At 50.3% G+C, this 18947-nt stretch overlaps 1 protein-coding gene across 4 annotated transcripts in view; it reads right to left on the minus strand.

Annotated features, from left to right (window-relative positions):
• The window catches only part of SCARA3 (scavenger receptor class A member 3), a 122823-nt gene that overhangs the window by 81854 nt on the left and 22022 nt on the right, over positions 1-18947 (minus strand). For 3 of the 4 annotated variants that reach the window (XR_006888058.1, XM_046657605.1, XM_046657604.1), the window contains exons 4-5: positions 16740-16838; positions 14715-15758 (exon numbers count right to left, since the gene is read on the minus strand). Coding sequence is in view for 3 of the 4 variants with exons in the window: in XM_046657605.1 (XP_046513561.1) it covers positions 14715-15758; positions 16740-16838 (1143 nt within the window). In the remaining variant the exon portion in view is untranslated. Of the gene's footprint in view, positions 1-10753; positions 11148-14714; positions 15759-16739; positions 16839-18947 lie in introns of those variants that run through there. The other variant, XM_046657606.1, reaches the window with a different exon arrangement.

Raw genomic sequence — 18947 nt, forward strand, 5'->3', positions numbered from 1 at the left:
CTGAGAGAGCTGGACAGCTCTGGGACAAGGCCAAGGCTGTCCAGGATTGTCTCTCCCCTCCAGAGGCCAACCTGGCCTTCTACATCTCCTGTGGTCTCACTCCCTTCCCCAACCCCCCATCTCAACCCCAGGCATTGCCCATGACTGCTTAGGGATCCAGAGATGGAGTCAGGGGACATAGAGGAGAAAATGAGGCATGAGAAGCAGACGTCTCCCAGGGTGAGTGCGTGGGCACAGTGACAGCCCACAGAAAGGGCACCTCCTCCAGGAAGCCCACTCTGACCACTCCACCTCTTCTCTGAGCTCTTGGGGCTACCACTTTCTAATCTTTTAGTGGACATATAGAGAGAAGAGAAGTCACAGTACAGTGAAAGGAAACCCTTGTGCCTATCTGGTGGACCCCACTAGACTGAGAGCCTGAGGGAGACAGAGGACCATGGCTCATATCCCCCACCCTGGGCACAAAGCCTGGCACACAGCAGGGAAAGCTCAGGGTATGCTTGAAGAAGGTGATTCACCAAACAGCTGTGGACCCTGCTGCCACCCAGTTCTGGCCTGGGGCCTGGGGGACACGCCAAGGTGAAGACATGGCCATTCCTCAAAGAGCCCAGGCTAGCACCCAAGTCAGGGGTCAGATGACCTTACTATCCTTCCAGCCATGAAGGTCAGGGAGTGACCACCTCTCAGACCCGTGTCGGCCCTGAGGACACACAGCAGAGTATGGCTGTCACTCTGCCCAAGGCACATCTGTATGCCCCAGGAGCACAGAGGAGACAGAACCATCTGGCCTGGGGAGGGCAGTAGTCGTGGAGAAGTTTCAGCCCCCACGAGGCCAAGGCACAGCAAGCCCTGGCTTTCTTCAGTGGTCCTGTCACAGGCTCACCGGGTGGGGGCCTGGAGCAGCGAACCCCAGGGCTGGCCTGGGAGGTGAATTCTAATGCCCGGGCTCAGCCCTCCCTCAGAAAGTCTGCAGTTACATCATCCCCTTTGCAAGAGAATCCTAGAGCTTTGGAGCCAGTTGGGAGCTAGTCCAGTTCCTTCATTTCACAGAGGAAGCAACCAAAGCTCTGAGAGATCAAGTGATATCCCCAGGAGTCTCTGAGAAGAAACAGAAGCCAGGTGGGCCTCTCAGAGAGAAGGATCCCGTCTGTTGGGAGCCCTCCCAGGGACCACGGTCCAGTTCTGTGGCGTCAGGGCCCCTTCCACGGCTAATGCAGCCGCCACTGCTGTTAGTCCTGGCTGAGGCTACCTGCTGCCCTCCCCTACCTCCCCGTGCTGCTCCTGGCCCCCCCGCCCCCTCCTCCCCCGTCGTCTCCTTCCCAGAGTGTTTCTAAGTGGAACACAGTGTCCGTGAATACTGTCCTCTATTACCATCTAAACTGGAAACCAGAGCCCAGACCGTCAGCCCCACAGGGCCAATAAAAACCTTCCAGCCATTCCCTGCCACTGCCTGCCCATGCCCACCTCCCACACACAGCAGGGATGGGGCCCTGCGTGGGCTTGGCTCACATGGCCTGCCAGCCGCACAGGCTGGGATTCCGTCATCGGGCTGGCTGGAGGTGGGGGTGGGGCTGGCTGGTAGCGGCGGCAACCTGGGCTGGGAGCAGCCCTGAGGAGGGACCTGCCCTTTGGTCCACAGTAAGCCCCCCTCCCCAAGCACGGCAGCCAGAATAACACAGAACAACACAGGCACAGGGAGATGCCCGCCCAGGAACTGCCTCCCTGCCGCCTGGCAGGACTTGCTGGAAACTGGCAAGACCATGGCGCCTGTCTTCACCCCAACTCTGCCCTTGGCACCTGGGCCAGCTGAGGCTTGGAAAAGCAGAGCTTCAGAGGTGGAGAGGCCCCTGGAGGCTGCGTGCGTGGACGGGAGTTGGAGGGCCTTGGAGCCATGCTGGGCAAGTCCTGCCCATTCTGGAGCTCGGGTACACATCTATGAAGTTGCGAGTTGCACCCACCAGTTCCTCAGGGCCCCAGTGGCTCCAGGACCTCCCCTCCTCCTCCTCCTGTCCCTGCTCCTCCGCCTGCTTCTTTAGGCTCCTCTGCCTGCTCTAGGAACACGGCTCCCCAAGGCTCACCCCCCAGCTCCCTGGTCCTTCACTCTCTGTTCTCACAACGAGTTCTGTGGCTTCCACTCTTGTCCCCTGGATGGAGGGTCCACAATCCCCACCTCCAGCCTCAATTGAGGAAAAGCCTGAGAAGTCTCACCTTGACAAGGATGCCCAGCCCTGCCTGGCCCCCAGGTCCAGTGGGAGCCCCCTCACTCTCTCCCCATGGCCTTTCCTTCCCATGCCACCATCTTCGTCAGGTGCCCTCTCCTCCCTGGCCCCTGAGGGTTACAGCAGCTGACTCTGAAGATGTCTAAGGATTTCTGTGCCAACAGAGCGGGAGAAAGGCAGAGAGTAAAGGACCCCCTTTCGTCCCTCCCCACAAGCCCCTCAGCTCCTCTTTCTGGGGAAGCTCTCAGATGTCTTTCCCTGGATGGGGAAGGCTGGGTACCTGCATGCCCATGGGGAAGGTCTGTGCAGAAGCCTGGGTCACACTGTCCACCTCATTCCCCCAGGAGCTGCAGCTTCCAGCAAAGAGGACTGCGAGGAAAACAGTTGCCTCCCTCGCCATACCCCCAGCCACAGCTGCCACGGCTGACCCCGTCTCTGAGAACCCAGACAGGTTCCCAGGCAGTAGCTTTGTGGAATCAAGTGGGTGGCTTCCTCAGGACTACTGACGGGCCTGTGTTGCAGGTGCTGGCTACGCTGGCCGCCTGCGTCCCAGCTGGTGGCTGGAGCCCGTTGTGCTGGTGTGCCCAGGCCGGTGCTGCAGTGTTCAGCCCCGGCTCGGCTCTTCAGCACCTCTGTGACCTGCCTGCGCTCGGAATAGGGAAGGGCGATGAGAGCAGAGAGCGTCAGGCTTTTCTCTGTGTGTCCCCAGTCCATACATTGCATCTGTCGCCCCATTTTACAGATGAGAAACCCTGGTACAGAGAGTGGCAACTTGCCCAAGCTTACCAACCATTAAGGGGCAGAGACAGGATTCAAACCCCTGCCTGAGAAGCTCTGAGACCCACGCTCCCTCCCCCCACCCTGCTGCCGCTGCTCTTCATCACTCTGCGGCTGGGGATCCTGGCCCTTTCTCGAGCCCCCTGTCCTCCAGCTGCCAGTCTTCCTGCCCTGGTGCTGCCTGGAGGAGAGTGAGGGTCCCCACAGAGCACGAGGGGGAAACCTGAAGGCCTGTCTTCCTCAGGTGAGCCGAGCCTCCGCCCATCCCTCCCAGGCCAGCCATGAATCATGCAGGCACAGGCAGAGCTGATGGGACCAGGGTCTGGCCCAGGAGGAAGTCAACAGCGGTAGTTTAGTGGTTAGCGTAGGGGGAAGGAATGTGGACAGAGGCTGACCCAGGCGCTCTCCAGGACAGACATAGCCCGTAATGAGATCTTGGTATCGGCAGGGCTGAAGGGCAAGAGAGGGGGGGCTAAGTGCTGTTCTGAGCAGGAGGACATTGGAGACAAAGGAGGAAGCACGCAGCAGGGGCTGAGGGGCGGGGTTGGGAGAGGGGAGCAGAGCATCCTGGAGTCCGGGGAGGCCCATAATTACTCAGGAAGCCACAGGCTGTAATTAGGCCATCTCAGCCCATTAGGGTAGAGCCACAACTGACAGCATGTCTGGGACAAGTAGGTGGTCTGCCCTGGGAACAGGGAGAGGGTGGGGGGTGAGCAGAAGCACCAAGCTCTCAGGGCACAAACACTGCCAGCCCATGGGTGGGCTTCTGCACGGCGGGAGGGCCCTCAGAGCGTCTCACAGTGCGAGGCCACAGGCAGCTTACCTGGGGAGAAAGAAACAGAACTCGAAGCGGTGCCTCTCGCAAGACTGGCCTGGTGCCGTGGAAGGCACAGTGGCCTGCACTTCGGGGGACTAGGGCTGAGGCCCGGCTCTGGTATTAACAAAGTAGGTGGCTGCTTAAGTCTTTGTCCCTCTTTGGACTTCAGGCTCCCTTGTTCTATGGGAATACTGGCCCGGATGAGGGACTCTCAGTCCTGACTACTGTCACCTGAGGAGCGTTGCACACATGCCTGTGGGTTTCCACTTCTGCCTATAATGGACTGGTTTGTAACAGACTCAACCTCCCACTGAGAACAACCAGAGAGATTAGATAAAATACCAAGATGTCCTCTGAAGGCTTTGGAGAGCGATCAAGGGCCCAGATCCCAGGGAGCAGGGAGGCTGGGTGAAGTAAGCCTGACTTTCTTGGCCGCTCTTCCTCTCAAGGCATTTGTGGACTAGTAATTGGTTTGGGCAGAGAGGCTGAGGAGCCTAACAAAAGGCTGCAGCTGTTGGGCCGAGGAGCAGAGGAGGGCTTCCAGCAGTTTCACTGGGACTGGAGCTCAGGGCTGCCAAGGGTCAGGGTGGAGACTCAGGAGAAAAGGAATCTGCGTGCATTTGCAATGAGGAGCACGGAGCAGAGAAGCTGAGCAGAGCGTTCGGCCTCATTCATTCTGTCCTGTGGTGCTGGGGAGACAGTAATTGGAGTTCAAGGCCGACAAAGCAGTAGGAAAACACTCCTCAAGAACTGTGCCCTAGAAGTAAGAGTGCATCAGGAATAGGCCAGTGTCACAGTCACCGCAGGTACCAACAGAAGCTTGCATGGTACTCCTTTTCATTGATCGCTTTGGCTGCTCGACAGCAAGCAAATCTAATCCGCCACTGCAGTCTCCTCCCTGCCACCTCCCCAGCTCCTCTGCCCTAAACTGCAGAGTGATGTGACCTTCTCTCCTGTTTCCTTTTTAATACGTACACTCCTAAGCACTTTGAGCGTGGGAGTAGGGTGGAGAGTGGTGCTGATACAAGAGGTTTACAAATTGAACACCTCTGTATCTCGCCTTTCTTGCCCATCCTCAGCTTCTCCCCTCTGTTCACGCTTTCGTGTAGCATTCACTGAGCAAAGCTTTCCTGAGTAGCTTTCAAGGGCCAGGCACTCTGCTGGGACGAGGAGCCCACCATCAAGCAAATTAGATGCAGAATCATCTCTTACATTAGGACACGCTTATATATTTTACAAAACTTGTTCACATCCGCTGTTAATACTGATACTCACAGCTACCCTGTGGGATATGGAGATAGGGCAGGTATTAATATTCCTATTTGCAGATGAGGAAACTGAGTTGAAAGTAGCCAAGAACCTTGTCCAAGGTCACTCAGCTAATAAGTGATGATGGATGGTTTCCTGTCTCCGATTCCCAAGTGAGAGTCCCAGGAGAGACACTCTCTAGCATAGACACAGAAGTCATCCTCCAGAGCAGGAAGGGAGAGATATTCTTTGAGAGGCGCAAACGCCGTGGAAGTGCCACGCCTCTCTGTTGAGCAAAGGGAGGCTGGGAATTAATCACAGAGCTGGAAGAGGTCTCAGAGAACAGCTGGTCTTATCCTTTCATTTACAGATGAAAAAAACCCCAGAGGCATAGAAAGATTAAGTGACTCTGCCTAAAGACACAGAGCGAATTAGAAGCCAGGCTCCCTCCCGTGCAGTTGAAGAATCCTAGCCCTTCCGGCAGGACTTGGCCCCTTCCACACTGGCTATGGCCCTTGCTGTCTTGCTCTCTTTATTCTATTCTCTTTGTTCTCAGCTCCGACCAGAGGGAGACCTCATTGCCAGGTCCAGCATCAGAGCCTGTCGGCACCTGTCTTTGCGTGAGTGAATGAGTGAGTGACGAGTTCCTGGAGGAAGGGATGTACATTTTGTCTCTAGAATTTTCTTTCACATGTGAGAGATTTTACATGCGGTGCTGTAACAACCAAGAGGAATGTTTGCCAATAGACACAGTTTAAACAAACGTGCAGAGGTTGAACCAAGAGTCAGATGTGGCTCAAACAGACATCCCACCTTGCTCTCCAGCTAAGATGAGGTCCTTCGAGGAGAACTCTGCCATTATTAGGACAGGAGCAGATATAAATTCCTATGACTATTGTTGGCTTATACTCAGAATAAGGTTTTCAAACGGTTCCCTGCCAACCCTTTTGGTCCCATCTCCCCCTTCTCCACTCTCTGCCTCACACCCCACGCCAGAGCAGGACCTGAGTAAAGGTGCCTTTTTGGTACCTGTCAGCTCATGCCCAGCTTCTGGCTGGGCACTGGATGTACGCATCTCAGAGCCCTGGCAAGGGGTCAGGATTTTAAATCACAGTGTGACCTTCAGCTCATTCCTTAACCATCCCCAGTCTCAGGTCACGTTTCTATAAAATAAAGACACCCACACCTGCCTTGTCCACTGTACAAAGGTGGTTGTGAGGCTAAAATGAAACAAAGTCTGTGGATGGGCTTTGTCATCAGGAAGCTTTATATTTCATGTATTTTTAGGTTGAATGCAACCAAAATACAAAATTACCAGAGGATGAACCATAAGAACCATTTACAAATGCCTTCACTGGAACACTGCATCGTAGAGGTCACACAGAGACCTATTTTAGGTGACATATTGTGGAAAGGTTTCAGTTACCAAGGAAATACTCAGTACCTGGTTTTGTTGCAAAAATATGACAATGGACCAACAAGATCTACTTCCCCATAGCCCCCAACACCACCAATCTAGATTAAAGAAAAAATTAGCCCTAGTGGCAGTAGAAATGCTCAATGATATAAAATAAAGGCAACCCAAGTTTGAGACTAATGGTTAAAGTGAACTAGAGAACCAGAGACGTTGGTTCCAGTTCCTCAGACTATGACCTTGCTTGGAGCCAGATCTATCTAGGATCGTGGGGCCCTCCCCACTCCCTCCCGGAGCTCCCTGGATGATCGGGCCCAGATGTTCGTCCCCACAAATATAAACTATAGGTTCTGGAACTGCCAGATCTCAGTGGCTACTTATGCTGTTCTCTGAGTCAAGATTTGCTGTATTTTCAGGTTGAACATTCTTCCCACAAAGACATCCTGGGAAGGCTCTAGGGAACCTGGGGATGGCCATCCAAACTCCTGGTGTAAGGGAGTCTGATTAAGAGTCTTTCGGACCATTTTTCCAGGAGGAAAACTGTTGGAAATACTGCTGTGAAGGAGCAGAATGAAAAGGTAATGGTATTTGTTATGAGTTGAATTGTATCCCCTCAAAATTCATATGCTAAAGTCCTAAGCCCTGGAATACGGCCTTGCTTGGAGCTAGGCTCTTGACAGAAGTAAGCAAGTTTACAGGCATCATTAGGGTGGCCCCCTAATCCGAATGACTAGTGTCCTTATAAAAAAGGGAAATTTGGACACAGAGACAGACACTCACAGAGGGAAGATGATATGAAGAGACACAGGGAGAAGACAGCCATCCACAAGCCAAGGCTTGGAACAGATGCCCTCAGCCCTCAGAAGGAGCTAACTCACAACGCCTTCATCTCAGACTTCCAGGCCCCAGGACTGTGAGAAACTACATTTCTGTTGTTGAAGCCCCCAGGCTGTGGGACTCAGTGCGCAGCCCGAGCTGACCGCTACAGTGTTTACTTCAGAATGAAGTACTCTTAGCAGAAGCCACAGAGGATTTCAAGTGAATTGAAAGAGTGGACCAGATAACCCTCTCTGGATATGGACTCTAAGGGTAAGTTGGGGGCAGAGTTGCCCCAAGGGGAAGAAGAGGTCAGGCCCTTGTTGGGGAAATGGTGGGGAGGAGACAGGCGTGGGCTACAGTGGCTATACTAGGCAGCCTGTGCTGTCACCAAGGAGAATATCTCGTTTGCTCAGGTGTTTTTAGAGGGACAGGGTTTTATGTGACTTTGGGGAAGGAGGCCGCTCAAGGCAGCTTGGGACTTTGGCCCTGAACTGCCTTGAATTTGAATCCTGCGTCCATTCCTTGCTAGCTGCATGAGCTTGGCTAGACCTCACGCGGTATCCAGTTCTTCACCAGCGGCTTTTTGGGTTCCCAGTTTCAGGGATCACGAGAATGAAAGGAGACAGTGGGTGTGCCACACACTCCCTCCTCAGGATCTTTGCACGCATGGCTCCCTCCCCCTGGAGCTCCTCCGCTCATCCATGCGTGATGCTGTACCTGACTTACTCCTCCTCCTCTCTCAGGGCTCAGATCAGATGTCGCCTCTGACGGTTAATTTTATGTGTCCACTTGATGGGCCACGGGGTGCCCACATATTTGGTCATGGGTGTGCCTGTGAGGGTGTTTTTGGAGGAGATTAGCATTCACACGGATAGACTGAGTAAAGCAGATGCCCTCCCCAATGCGGGTGGGCCTCATCCAGTCAGTTGAAGGCCTGAACAGGACAAAAAGGCTGAGTTAGAGAGGCCTGCATGGTGGCATAGTGGTTAGGTTCATGCACTCCTCTTTGGCGGCCTGGGGTTTGCCAGTTCAGATCCCTGGCACAAACCTACACACCACTTATCAAGCCATGCTACGGCAGGCATCCCACATGTAAAATAAAGGAAGATGGGCACAGATGTTAGCTCAGGGCCAATCTTCCTGAGGGGGAAAAAAAAGGCTGAGTTAGAGGGAACTCCTCTTGCCTGACCACTTCAAACTGGAACATCAGCTTTTTCCTGCCTTTGAGTTCAAACTGAAACCTCTGCTCTCCCTGGGTCTTGAGCTCACCAGCCTTCAGACTGCAACTACACCCTTGGCTCTCCTGGGTCTCAGACCTTTAGACTCGGACTGGAGTTGTACCGTCAGCTCTCCTGGGTCTTCTGCTTGCTGACTCACCCTGCAGATCTTGGGACTTGCTGGCTTCTAGAATTGTGTGAGCCAGTTCTTTCAATTCCTTACAATAAATCAATCTCTCGCTCCAGAGATCCTAATGGACTACAAGAGATATATATATATATCCTGTTGGTTGGTTCTGTTTCTCTGGAGAATCCTGACTAATACAGATTTTGGTACCAAGAGTGACGCTAGAGGAACAGAATTTTAAAGTTGAGTTTTCTGAATTTGTATGGGGTTTCTGGAATTGGCTCTCTGATCTGACTGGATTTAAGGATGCTAATAACTCTATGTCCAGTAGTAAAGACAGCCTGATTGTCCATGGTGTGATCTGGCAATAGAGATATGTAACACATTGGAGACTCCTAATCAGCCATTTATAAGAAGCGAGGATCTGGGTAACCAGGTATAGGATACTTTTGAACATTTTTGTCAAAATAATGGGTATAATGAGATTGGCTGTTGCTCCCAATGTTATTGTACAAAGTATGGAAAGAAAAGGATGAACTCAGGGATTCAAATTCCCAGCTCAAGTGCCCCCAAAATGACCCGAAAGCTTCTATGTCTGCCCTGAAGGAGACCCTTATTTCCTGTAGCCACAGGGCTGAGATCAAACCCACAGTCTGATCCTGTGACTGGCTGAATTACAATGCAGGTTGAACTCCCAGCCTTGTAGGGTGTCCACTGTTAAGTGAGGACACTGACTGGGAAGTAATGGGATCCTGAAAGTCGGAATGGGGATATGTGGGTAGACTGATGAAGCTGGGGACATGGAGCCCCTAAATTCTGATGAGTGTTTGCCAGTGCAAGCAGTCTTTCCTGGCCATCCCCCCACGGTAAAAGTGACCTCTCAACCCCCCCCGCCCCCGGCGCCCCCCCCCCCCACCCCACCCCCCACCCCACCCCGGTCCCCGGGAGAGGGTATTAACCCTGCATTGCCTAAGGAAAGGGTAATGGTCTTGCCCGAGGCAGTTGCCAGGTGAGACAATGCTGATTCTCCTCAGGGCCCAGCCCACGACCCTTTTTTTGCTTCTAGACCTATAACTAAAGGTGAGGTACAAAGTGTGATCCATGAGGAGGTACATTATACTCCAAAAGAACTATTTGAGTTTTCTAATTTATGCAGGTAGAAATCTGGGCAATGTGTGTGGGAATGGATATTAAGGGTGTGGGATGACGGTGAAAGGGCTCACCAAGCAGGGATCCAGCATCTAATGGCACATCTTGGGGAGTTAAGAGGTGCTCCAACAGTTGGTTTGGTTGCTTGGCTGAAATATGGGCCAAAAGGAGACCCAGAGTGAGCGAGTTAGAAATGGTCGAACTGCCTTGGTTTAATGTAAAGGAAGTGATTCAAAGACTTATTGAGACTGGCATGTCAGAGTGGATTTGTCATCTGAGACCTACTTACCCACCCTGGGAGGGTCCAGAAGACACGCCTTTCACCATGACTGTGAGAAATCAGTTTGTGAGGGAGCCCAGCATCCTTAAAGAGCTCTGTGCTCACTCTTCTCTGTGAGCCAGACTTTACAGTGGGAACTGCAGTCACTGAATTGGGAAACCTAACCACAGGGAGAGTAATTGGATCTGGGATGGCAGGGGCCAAGTGGAGGCACACAGCCGCCAAAGGCGAGGAGGAAAGAGTTACTGTGATGGACAGCAGAGTCAAAGCAGCACTCAAAACAGTCTCATATGCTCAGACCATGGTGTTAGCTAGTTGATCGTGGCGTTCCTAGAAGTAAAATAGGTAGGAAGCCTACTCAATTCCTAGTTGTTCTGTACAAGCAGAAAAGGTCTAGGTCAAGTGAACAAAACTCTAACTTGAGGGGCCGGCCCCGTGGCCGAGCGGTTAAGTTCGCGCGCTCCGCTGCAGGCGGCCCAGTGTTTCGTTGGTTCGAATCCTGGGCGCGGACATGACACTGCTCATCAAGCCGCGCTGAGGCAGCGTCCCACATGCCACAACTAGAAGGACCCACAACAAAGAATATACAACTATGTACTGGGGGGCTTTGGGGAGAAAAAGGAAAAAAATAAAATCTTAAAAAAAAAAAAAAAAACTCTAACTTGAAGCATAAATATAAAGAATTATGGCCCTCAATCAATTCTCAGACTTGAGCCAGTTTATAGACGCAGAACCCCTGGAATGAAGAGGAGGCCAGGTCCCCTTGAGGAAGGAGCCCAGGACACTGCCAAAAGTTTATACTGTTAATCATTTTCCCAGCCTTCCCCAGAGGGACATATGGCCTTTCACCAGGATGGCTATGCATTGGGGAAGAGGAAATAATCAGAACTGTGGGGACTACTGGACATTGGCTCTGAATTGACACTGCTTCCAGGAGATGCAAACATTACTGTGGCCACCCATCAGAGTAGGGACTTATGGAGGTCAGGCGATCAATGGAGTTTTAGCTCAGGTCCATCTCAGTGGACCACAGTGGGTCCAGTGGGTCCGCAAACATATCGTGTCATGATTTCCCCAGTCCTGGAATGCATAATCGAAATACACATACTGAGCAGTTGGCAGAATCACCACATTAGTTCCCTAAGATATAGAACGAGGGCTATTAGGTGGGAAAGACCAAGTGGAAGCCACTAGAACTGCCTCTACCTAGGAAAACAGTAAACCAAGAGCAATACTGCATTCCTGGAGGGACCACCGAGATTAGTGCCACCATCAAGGACTTGAAGGATGCAAGGTGATGATTTCCACCACATCTCCATTCAATCTGCCTATCTGGCCTGTGCAGAAGACAGGTGGATCTTGGAGAATGACAGTAGATTATCATGAGCTTAACTAGGTGGTAACTCCAGTTGCAGCTGCTGTACCAGATATAGTTTCATTGCTTCAAAAAATTAACACATCCCTTGATACACAACTGTTAATTTGGCAAATGTGTTTTTGTCCATTCCTGCCCATGAGGGCCCAGCAGAAGCAGTCTGCTTTCAGCTGGCAAGGCGAGCAATACACCCTTCACTGTCCTACCTCAGAGGAATATCAACTCTCCAGCTCTGTTCATAATTTAGTTCACAGGGAACTTGATCTCCTTTGTCTTCCACAAGATACCACACTGGTCTATTACACTGATGACATTATGCTAATTGGACCTAATGAGCAAGTAAGCAGTAGCTCACTGTTTGTAGTAGCTCTAACTATTTGTAAGACATTTGTGTGTCAGAGGATGAAAAGATTAGTCTGACAAAAATTTGGGGGCCTTCTACCTCAGTGAAATTTCTAGGGGTCCTGTGATGTTGAGATATCCCTCCTAAGGTGAGGGAGAAGCTGTTCCATTTGGCCCTTCCTACAATCAGAGAAGAGGCACCACACCTAGTGAGGCTCTTTGGATTGTGGAGGCGACATATTCCTCAACTGAGTGTGTTACTCCAGCCCATTTACCAAGTGACCTGAAATGCTGCTGGCTTTGAGTGGGCGCAGAACAAGAGATGGCTCTGTAACAGGTCCAGGCTGCTGTGCAAGCTGCTCTGCCATTGTGCCATATGACCCAGCAGATCCAATGGTGCTTGATGTGTCAGTGGCAGATAGGGGCACCGTGTGGAGGCCCTGGCAGTCCCCTATCAGTGAACTGCAGTGCAGGTCCTTAGGATTTTGGAGCAAAGCTCTGCCATCCTCTGTGGATAACTACTCTCCTTTTGAGAAATGGCTCTTGGCCTGCTATTGGGCCTTAGTAGAGAGTGAATGCTTAGCTATGGGCCACCAAGTAAGCATGTGGCCTGAGGTGCCAACCACGAACAGGGTGTTATCTGACCCACTATGCCATAAAGTTGGGTGTGCAGAGCCGCACTCCATCATCAAACGGAAATGGTATACAGACGACTGGGCCTGAGCAGGCCCTGAAGGCACAAGTAAGTTACATGAAGAAGTGGCCCAAATGTCCATGGTCCTCACTCCTGCTATACTGCCTTCTCTCTCCCAGCCTGCCCCTGCAGCCTCCTGGGGAGTTCCCTAGGATCAGTTGACAGAGGAAGAGAAGACTCAGGCCTGGTTTACAGATAGTCCTGCATGAGAGGCAGGCCTCACCTGAAAATGGATGGCTGCAGCACTACAGCCCTTTCTGGGACATCCCTGAGGCCAGAGGGATGGGAAATCCTCCCCGTGGCCAGCACTTCTGGCAGTGCACCTGGCTGTTGTGTTGGCTTCTGTAGGGAGAAATGCTCAGACGTGTGATTATGTACCAGTTCATGGGCTGTGGCCCATGGTTTGACTGGATGATCAGGGACTGGAAGGAACATGATTGGAAAATTGGTTACAAGGAAATCTGAAGAAGAGGTATGTGAATAGTCCTCTCTGAATGGGCAAAATACCTGAACGTACTTGTGTCCTATGTGAATACTCACCAAATGGTGACCTTAGCAGAGAAGGATTTTAATAATCAAGTGGATAGGATGACCTGTTCTGTGGGTTCCAGTTGGCCCCTTTCCCCAGCCAACCCTGTCTTCACCCTATAGGCTCATGAACAAAGTGGCCCTGGTGGCAGGGAGGGCGGTTATGTAGGGGTCAGCAACATGCACTTCCATTCACCGAGGCTGACTGGGCTACAGCCACTGCTGAGTGCCCAATCTGCCAGCAGCAGAGACCAGCACTGAGCCCCTGATGTGGCACCACTCTCTGGGGTGATCGGCCAGCTGCCTGGTGGCAGGTTGATTACAGTGGACTGCTTCCATCAGGGAAGGGGCAGGGTTTAGTTCTTACTGGAATAGACACTTACTCCGGCTACAGATTGGCCTTCCCTGCACCCAATGCTTCTGCCAAAAATACCATCCATGTACTTATACAATGCATTATCCACCATCATAGTGTTCCATATAGCATTGCTTCTGATCAAGGAACTCACTTCACAGCACATGACCTGCAGCAGTGAGCCCATGACCATGGAATTCATGGGTTTTACCATGTTCCCCACCATCTTAAAGCAGTTGGCTTGATAGAAGGATGGGAAGGGCTTTTTAAGACTCAGTTACAGTGCCACCTAACAGGTGAAAATATCTTGTAGGGCTGTATGTGCTCTGAATGAGCATCTGGTCTGTGTTGCTGTTTCTCTGATAGCCACGATTCACAGGTCCAGGGATCAAGGGGTGGAAATGGGAGTGGCACCACTCACCATTACCCCTAGTGATCTCCTAGCAAAATTTTTGCTTCATGTTCCAAGAGTTTATGCTCTACTGGCTTAGAGATCTTAGATCCAAAGGGAGGAATGTTTCTGCCAGGTGATACAACGATTACACTGAACTGGAATTTAAGACTTCTGCCTGGTTACTTTGGGCTCCTCACGCCTCTGAATTAACAGGCAAAAGAAGCTGCTGTGCTGACTAGGGTGATGGATCCTGACTACCAAGGAGAAATTGAGCTACTACTCCACAATGGAGGTCAGGAAGAGCATGTCTGGAATACAGGAGATGCCTTAGGGTATCTCTTAGTACAGAACAAAAGACTGACCCTCCCCCAAGTAAGAGAATTCTCCTGCCTGACAGCCTCCAAACTGACACATCATCTCTTTCTCGTTCTATAGCAGCTTCCAGCCTTTGGATTTGAATCAGGACATCAGCTGTGCAGATTTTGGACTTGCCAGCCTCCATGATCACATGAGCCTATTCTGTCTCTCTCTCCTATTGGCTCTGTTTCTCTGGAGAAGCCTGATTAATGCAGGGGTGAGATGGGAGGAGAAGAGAGCATCAGAGTGACAGGGATCTGAGGGGTGGATGGTTGAGAGCACCAATGAGGGCGCGGGAAGGGAGAAAACAAGAGGAGATGGAGTTTCCAAAAGATGAGGTCAGCCTATTTCTCCATGTGGACCCAATTAAACAGATCCATATATAAAATCCACATTTGCATGACAGGCAAAGTTAGGAGCCATAACACCTTTACAAAAGAGGTTTGTAAGTATGTTAAAGCTGCCCTTTGCCCTAGGCATTTGCTATAGGATTGTATTAGCCCACTAGGATTTTTACCTAAAACCAGGGACTTCTGTGTCTGGCAAGATCACCAAGGCCCTCTGGGAGCTTCGTAGTAGCCCAGCCCGGATCTGGCTCTCACCTCGTAGGATGGTGACATTGCGAAGGATTTCTCCGTGATGCGTATCCACAGCCTTCATCTCCTCCACGATCATGGAGAGGTTGCGCACGTTGAAGTCCAGCCGGGCGCTGAGCAGGCTGAAGCGCTCTCGGAGCAGGTCCGTGGTGCCCAGCATGAGGGAGACGGACTTGTTCAGGTAGTAGAGCTCCTCGGCGTGGGTGTGGAAGCCCAGTGTGCAGGAGAGCCGCACGTCGTCCAGGTACTTGAGCATGCTGTGCACATGGTTGTCAGTGGCATTGATGTTGGTGAAGATGGTGCCAATCTCGATCTCGTGAGAAGCCATGCGTCCTTCCAACGTCTCGAACCTCTCCACTGTGCGGTTCTGGGCATAGCGGGTGTGGTACTGCAGATCGTGCATGTTCTCCTCGTGGTCATCCAGGAAGGATGAGATGTTATCCAGCTGCAGCTGCAAGCCCATGACCTGCAGCACCAGGTCATGCATGCTCTCGGAATTCTGGCTGATGCGCTGTGATGAGGCCCCCAGAGTGGCCTGGATGTTCTTGACCACTTCTCCGGTCTTGGCCGAGGTGGTACGCAAGCTGCTGAAGAGCCGGGTATAGTTCTGCCAGTCAGTGACAATCTTCTGGAGGGTCAGGGTCTCCTCGTCTGTCTTCCGCCGGATCCCGTGGATCCACTCTGAAGTCTGCCCCACGGTGAAGTTGATCTGGTGCACTGCAGCCTTGACGTCGTAGCACTCCTGGGTGAGGTCTTTCAGAGAGAGATCCAAGCCGGCTGTGGTGGCCTGCCAGCCTCTCATCTGGGCTAGGAAGAGCCCCAGAGACTGGTTGACCTGGTGGACGGAGAAGGAACAACTGCCCATCTCCTGGGAGATTTGACTGCTGGTGGTGGAGAGCAGTTCATGGGTCTGAGAGGTCTGGTCCAGTTGGACCTCCTGAGCCAGAAGCATCTTCTGAATTCCCTCCAGCTCCTCCTGCAGTCTTTTGATCTCTTGCCCCAGCTGCCCAGCCTCATGGCAAAAAGAGCAGTTGTTCGGGGCTTTCAAATCTTCAGGAGAAAGGGACAACATTTTGAGTTGCTGAAGGATCATGGGACAAAGTTTGCTTCTTTAAATTAAATATTTCAGAGCATAATGAATTGGCAAGTGGCTTCTCGATCACTCTTGCTTTCCTAAGTCCTGCTAAGAAATCCTTTCTGAAAAAGCCTTGCCATTCTATGAAATCTTATTTTTACCAAATATCTTTACTATAACCTGAAATGTAGGATTTAGGACATTTCCTCCATCTCGCCACCAAATTCTCAATAATACATCTGCATAACTTCTGAGGTTGCCAAGGAACCTCCCACTCACATTTTATCTTAAAATTTCTCCAAATACTTTTATATTTGTTTTATTATTTGATCCTCGCACAAACTTTTGGGGTAGATGGTGCCGGGACTTCTCTCCCTGTGACTGACAAGAAATGAGGGACAGAGAAGTGGCTTGCCAAATATCACTCAAGTAGTTAGCGGCAGAATAGGACTCTTTCCATCAGAGCAGACCACTCCTAAACCCTTCTATTTTTGGCTCCTTCTGTCTCATTCTCAGAATGATAACATCCCTAGTTAAAGCAGGAGACCAAGAGCATCATGCATTGTGCACACTTTAAGGCAGTGATGAGGAAAGGGCTGACTTGTCAAGAGGCTCTGGAAGGTCTTAAAAATAATGTCAGATACGTGAGGATATTTGAGGATGGACTGTCTTCGTCAGTCTAGCCCACCTATAGACTCTGGCTGGATCTGTACCACACACAGAACCCCTGGCCCCATGCCTGAGTATATCCCAGGATGACAGCCCTCTTTGAATGGATGGTTCTCTAGCTGGACAGGGAGGCCGGGAGCCATGGCTGTCCTCCCCTTGTGCTTAGAAGGTTGGTGAAGGCTGCCCTGCTCTGGGGCACCATGGCATGGGGAGGAGCCCTCACCTCTCCCCAATTAATACTAATCTTCCATCATAGTCATCAGCACATTTGGACACTGGACACTTACCCAGTCCTTGGAGATTTTCCTGCATAGACACAAGCTTCTTGTCATAAATGGCCTGGGCCAGGGAGATATCCTCTGAGAGAGAGTCCACTTTCCTGAAAACTGTAGGGGAAATACAGGTGAGAAACTGGGACAGGGTCTTAGCTCAGAGAAAGAGGAGTTGTTTGTTGAGAAGACATTTTTATCAGCCCCTCTGCAACCAAAGCCATTCACCCTTCTTCTATGGGGCTTCCCAATGGTGGTAAGGGAAGATGCTTCTTACAGCCAGAGTTTGTCACATATCCCATAAAAATATGTATCTATGTATCTCTATCTATAGAATAGCTAGATATGTATCTCTTTAGATATCTCCCTTAGTGTATGTATGTGTGTACAGTCATATGTGGCATGACGATGTTGCGATCAACTGGCTGCGTACACAAAGGTGGTCCCACAGGATTAGTACCACAGGTGTGTAGTAGGCTGTCCCATCTGGGTTTGTGTAAGTGCACTCTATGGTGTTCACACACCGACAAAATCACCTAATGATGCATTTCTCAGAATGTATCCCTGTTGTTAAGCCACGTATAACTGTATATATACGTATCTATGTGGATAGATAGTACAATGTGTAATACATATAATTATACATATGTATATATGTCATTCTCCTCCCCTCAGATTTTAGAACTAGGACTTGACCACAAGATAGAATATGGAAAATTAAGAAAAAAATATAAAAGGAAAATAAAAATTATTCTTAATCCTAACACTGAGAGATAACTGCTATCAACATTTTCATGTATCTCTTATAATCTTATCTCCACAACCATTTTATAGCTACATAGATACACACATTTTTGGAGAACAACAACAGAAAACTGGGGTGTTCTGAAATCTCATCTATTTTATTTTGCTTTATTGTATCATGTCATGGACATTTTCCCATTGAGGTTTAAATCCCCTTTTTTTTTTTTTAAAGATTTTATTTTTTTTCCTTTTTCTCCCCAAAGCCCCCTGGTACATAGTTGTATATTCTTCGTTGTGGGTACTTCTAGCTGTGGCATGTGGGACACTGCCTCAGCGTGGTTTGATGAGCAGTGCCATGTCCGCGCCCGGGATTCAAACCAACGAAACACTGGGCCGCCTTCAGCGGAGTGCGCGAACTTAACCACTTAGCCACGGGGCCAGCCCCTAAATCCCTTTAAAGTAATTACTTTTAATGCCTGTATCATACTCTATGTAAATGATTCCGCAATCATATAAAAATTCCCTATTGTTGGGGACACTTAAGGAACCTCCCCTCTGAGCCTGGAAATGAAACTTGATATGCAAATTTATGAGTAACGCTTCATCCTAGAAATAATCTTGTGTATGACGGTTGTGTGTATACGGTTATTCTGTTAGGACAGAATGCTGGAAGTAGAATTATTGAGGCAAGGGTATCCTTGAAGTCCTTGATACATGTTGCCAAACTGCCCCCTAGAAATGGTTACACCGGTTTACGCTGCGCAGGCAGCCCCAGCCCCTACTGAGGGGTCAGTGCTGGCTGGTGGTCAAAGAACATCTGGGCAGCAGCAGGACCCCTGGCTTTCTCCAGCAGGTGCCTGGCTGAGCCTGATAGTGAGACGAGGGCAAGGACCGGATGGAGAGTGAATAAGATGCTTCCCACAGATCCTATGAAGGTCAAGTGTGGGGAGACGGAATTAGCCCCACCAAAAGTTGGGTAATGCAACTTCTAGTCCAGATTTGCCTCACATTTGTTGCGTGACTTCAGGCAAGTCAATTAATCTTTTTGGAGCTCAAGTGAATCATCTATAAAATGAAAGTATGAAGCTAGATGACTTCTAAAGCTCTTGTCAGCTCCAAAATTCTATGACTCCAAATTTTTTTGGAATCTCTGGGCTTTAATTAACATTGTACATCTCAGAGCTGCCAAGACTTAATTAGTAACGGTGACATGTTGAGAAATCCTAGGAACAATTATATGCTGTTACAGTAGACTAGCACTTTATGGTTAATGATATTCATTATTCCATTGGAGACTTCCAACAATTCAGATGCCTGTATAGATGGGGGAACAGAGATGCAGAGAGACTGAAAGATCTTGATTCTTATTCAGATGCTCTGTAAAGTCCTCCTCCAAGCCAACAGCCAAGGGCTGACTCGTATAATTCACCCTGTTCATTTTTTCATTGCGCGTTTCACAATTTGTGATTATATATTATTTTT

This window comes from Equus quagga, chromosome 3 (genome assembly GCF_021613505.1).
Source record: "Equus quagga isolate Etosha38 chromosome 3, UCLA_HA_Equagga_1.0, whole genome shotgun sequence".
NCBI classification, from domain to species: Eukaryota; Metazoa; Chordata; class Mammalia; order Perissodactyla; family Equidae; genus Equus; species Equus quagga.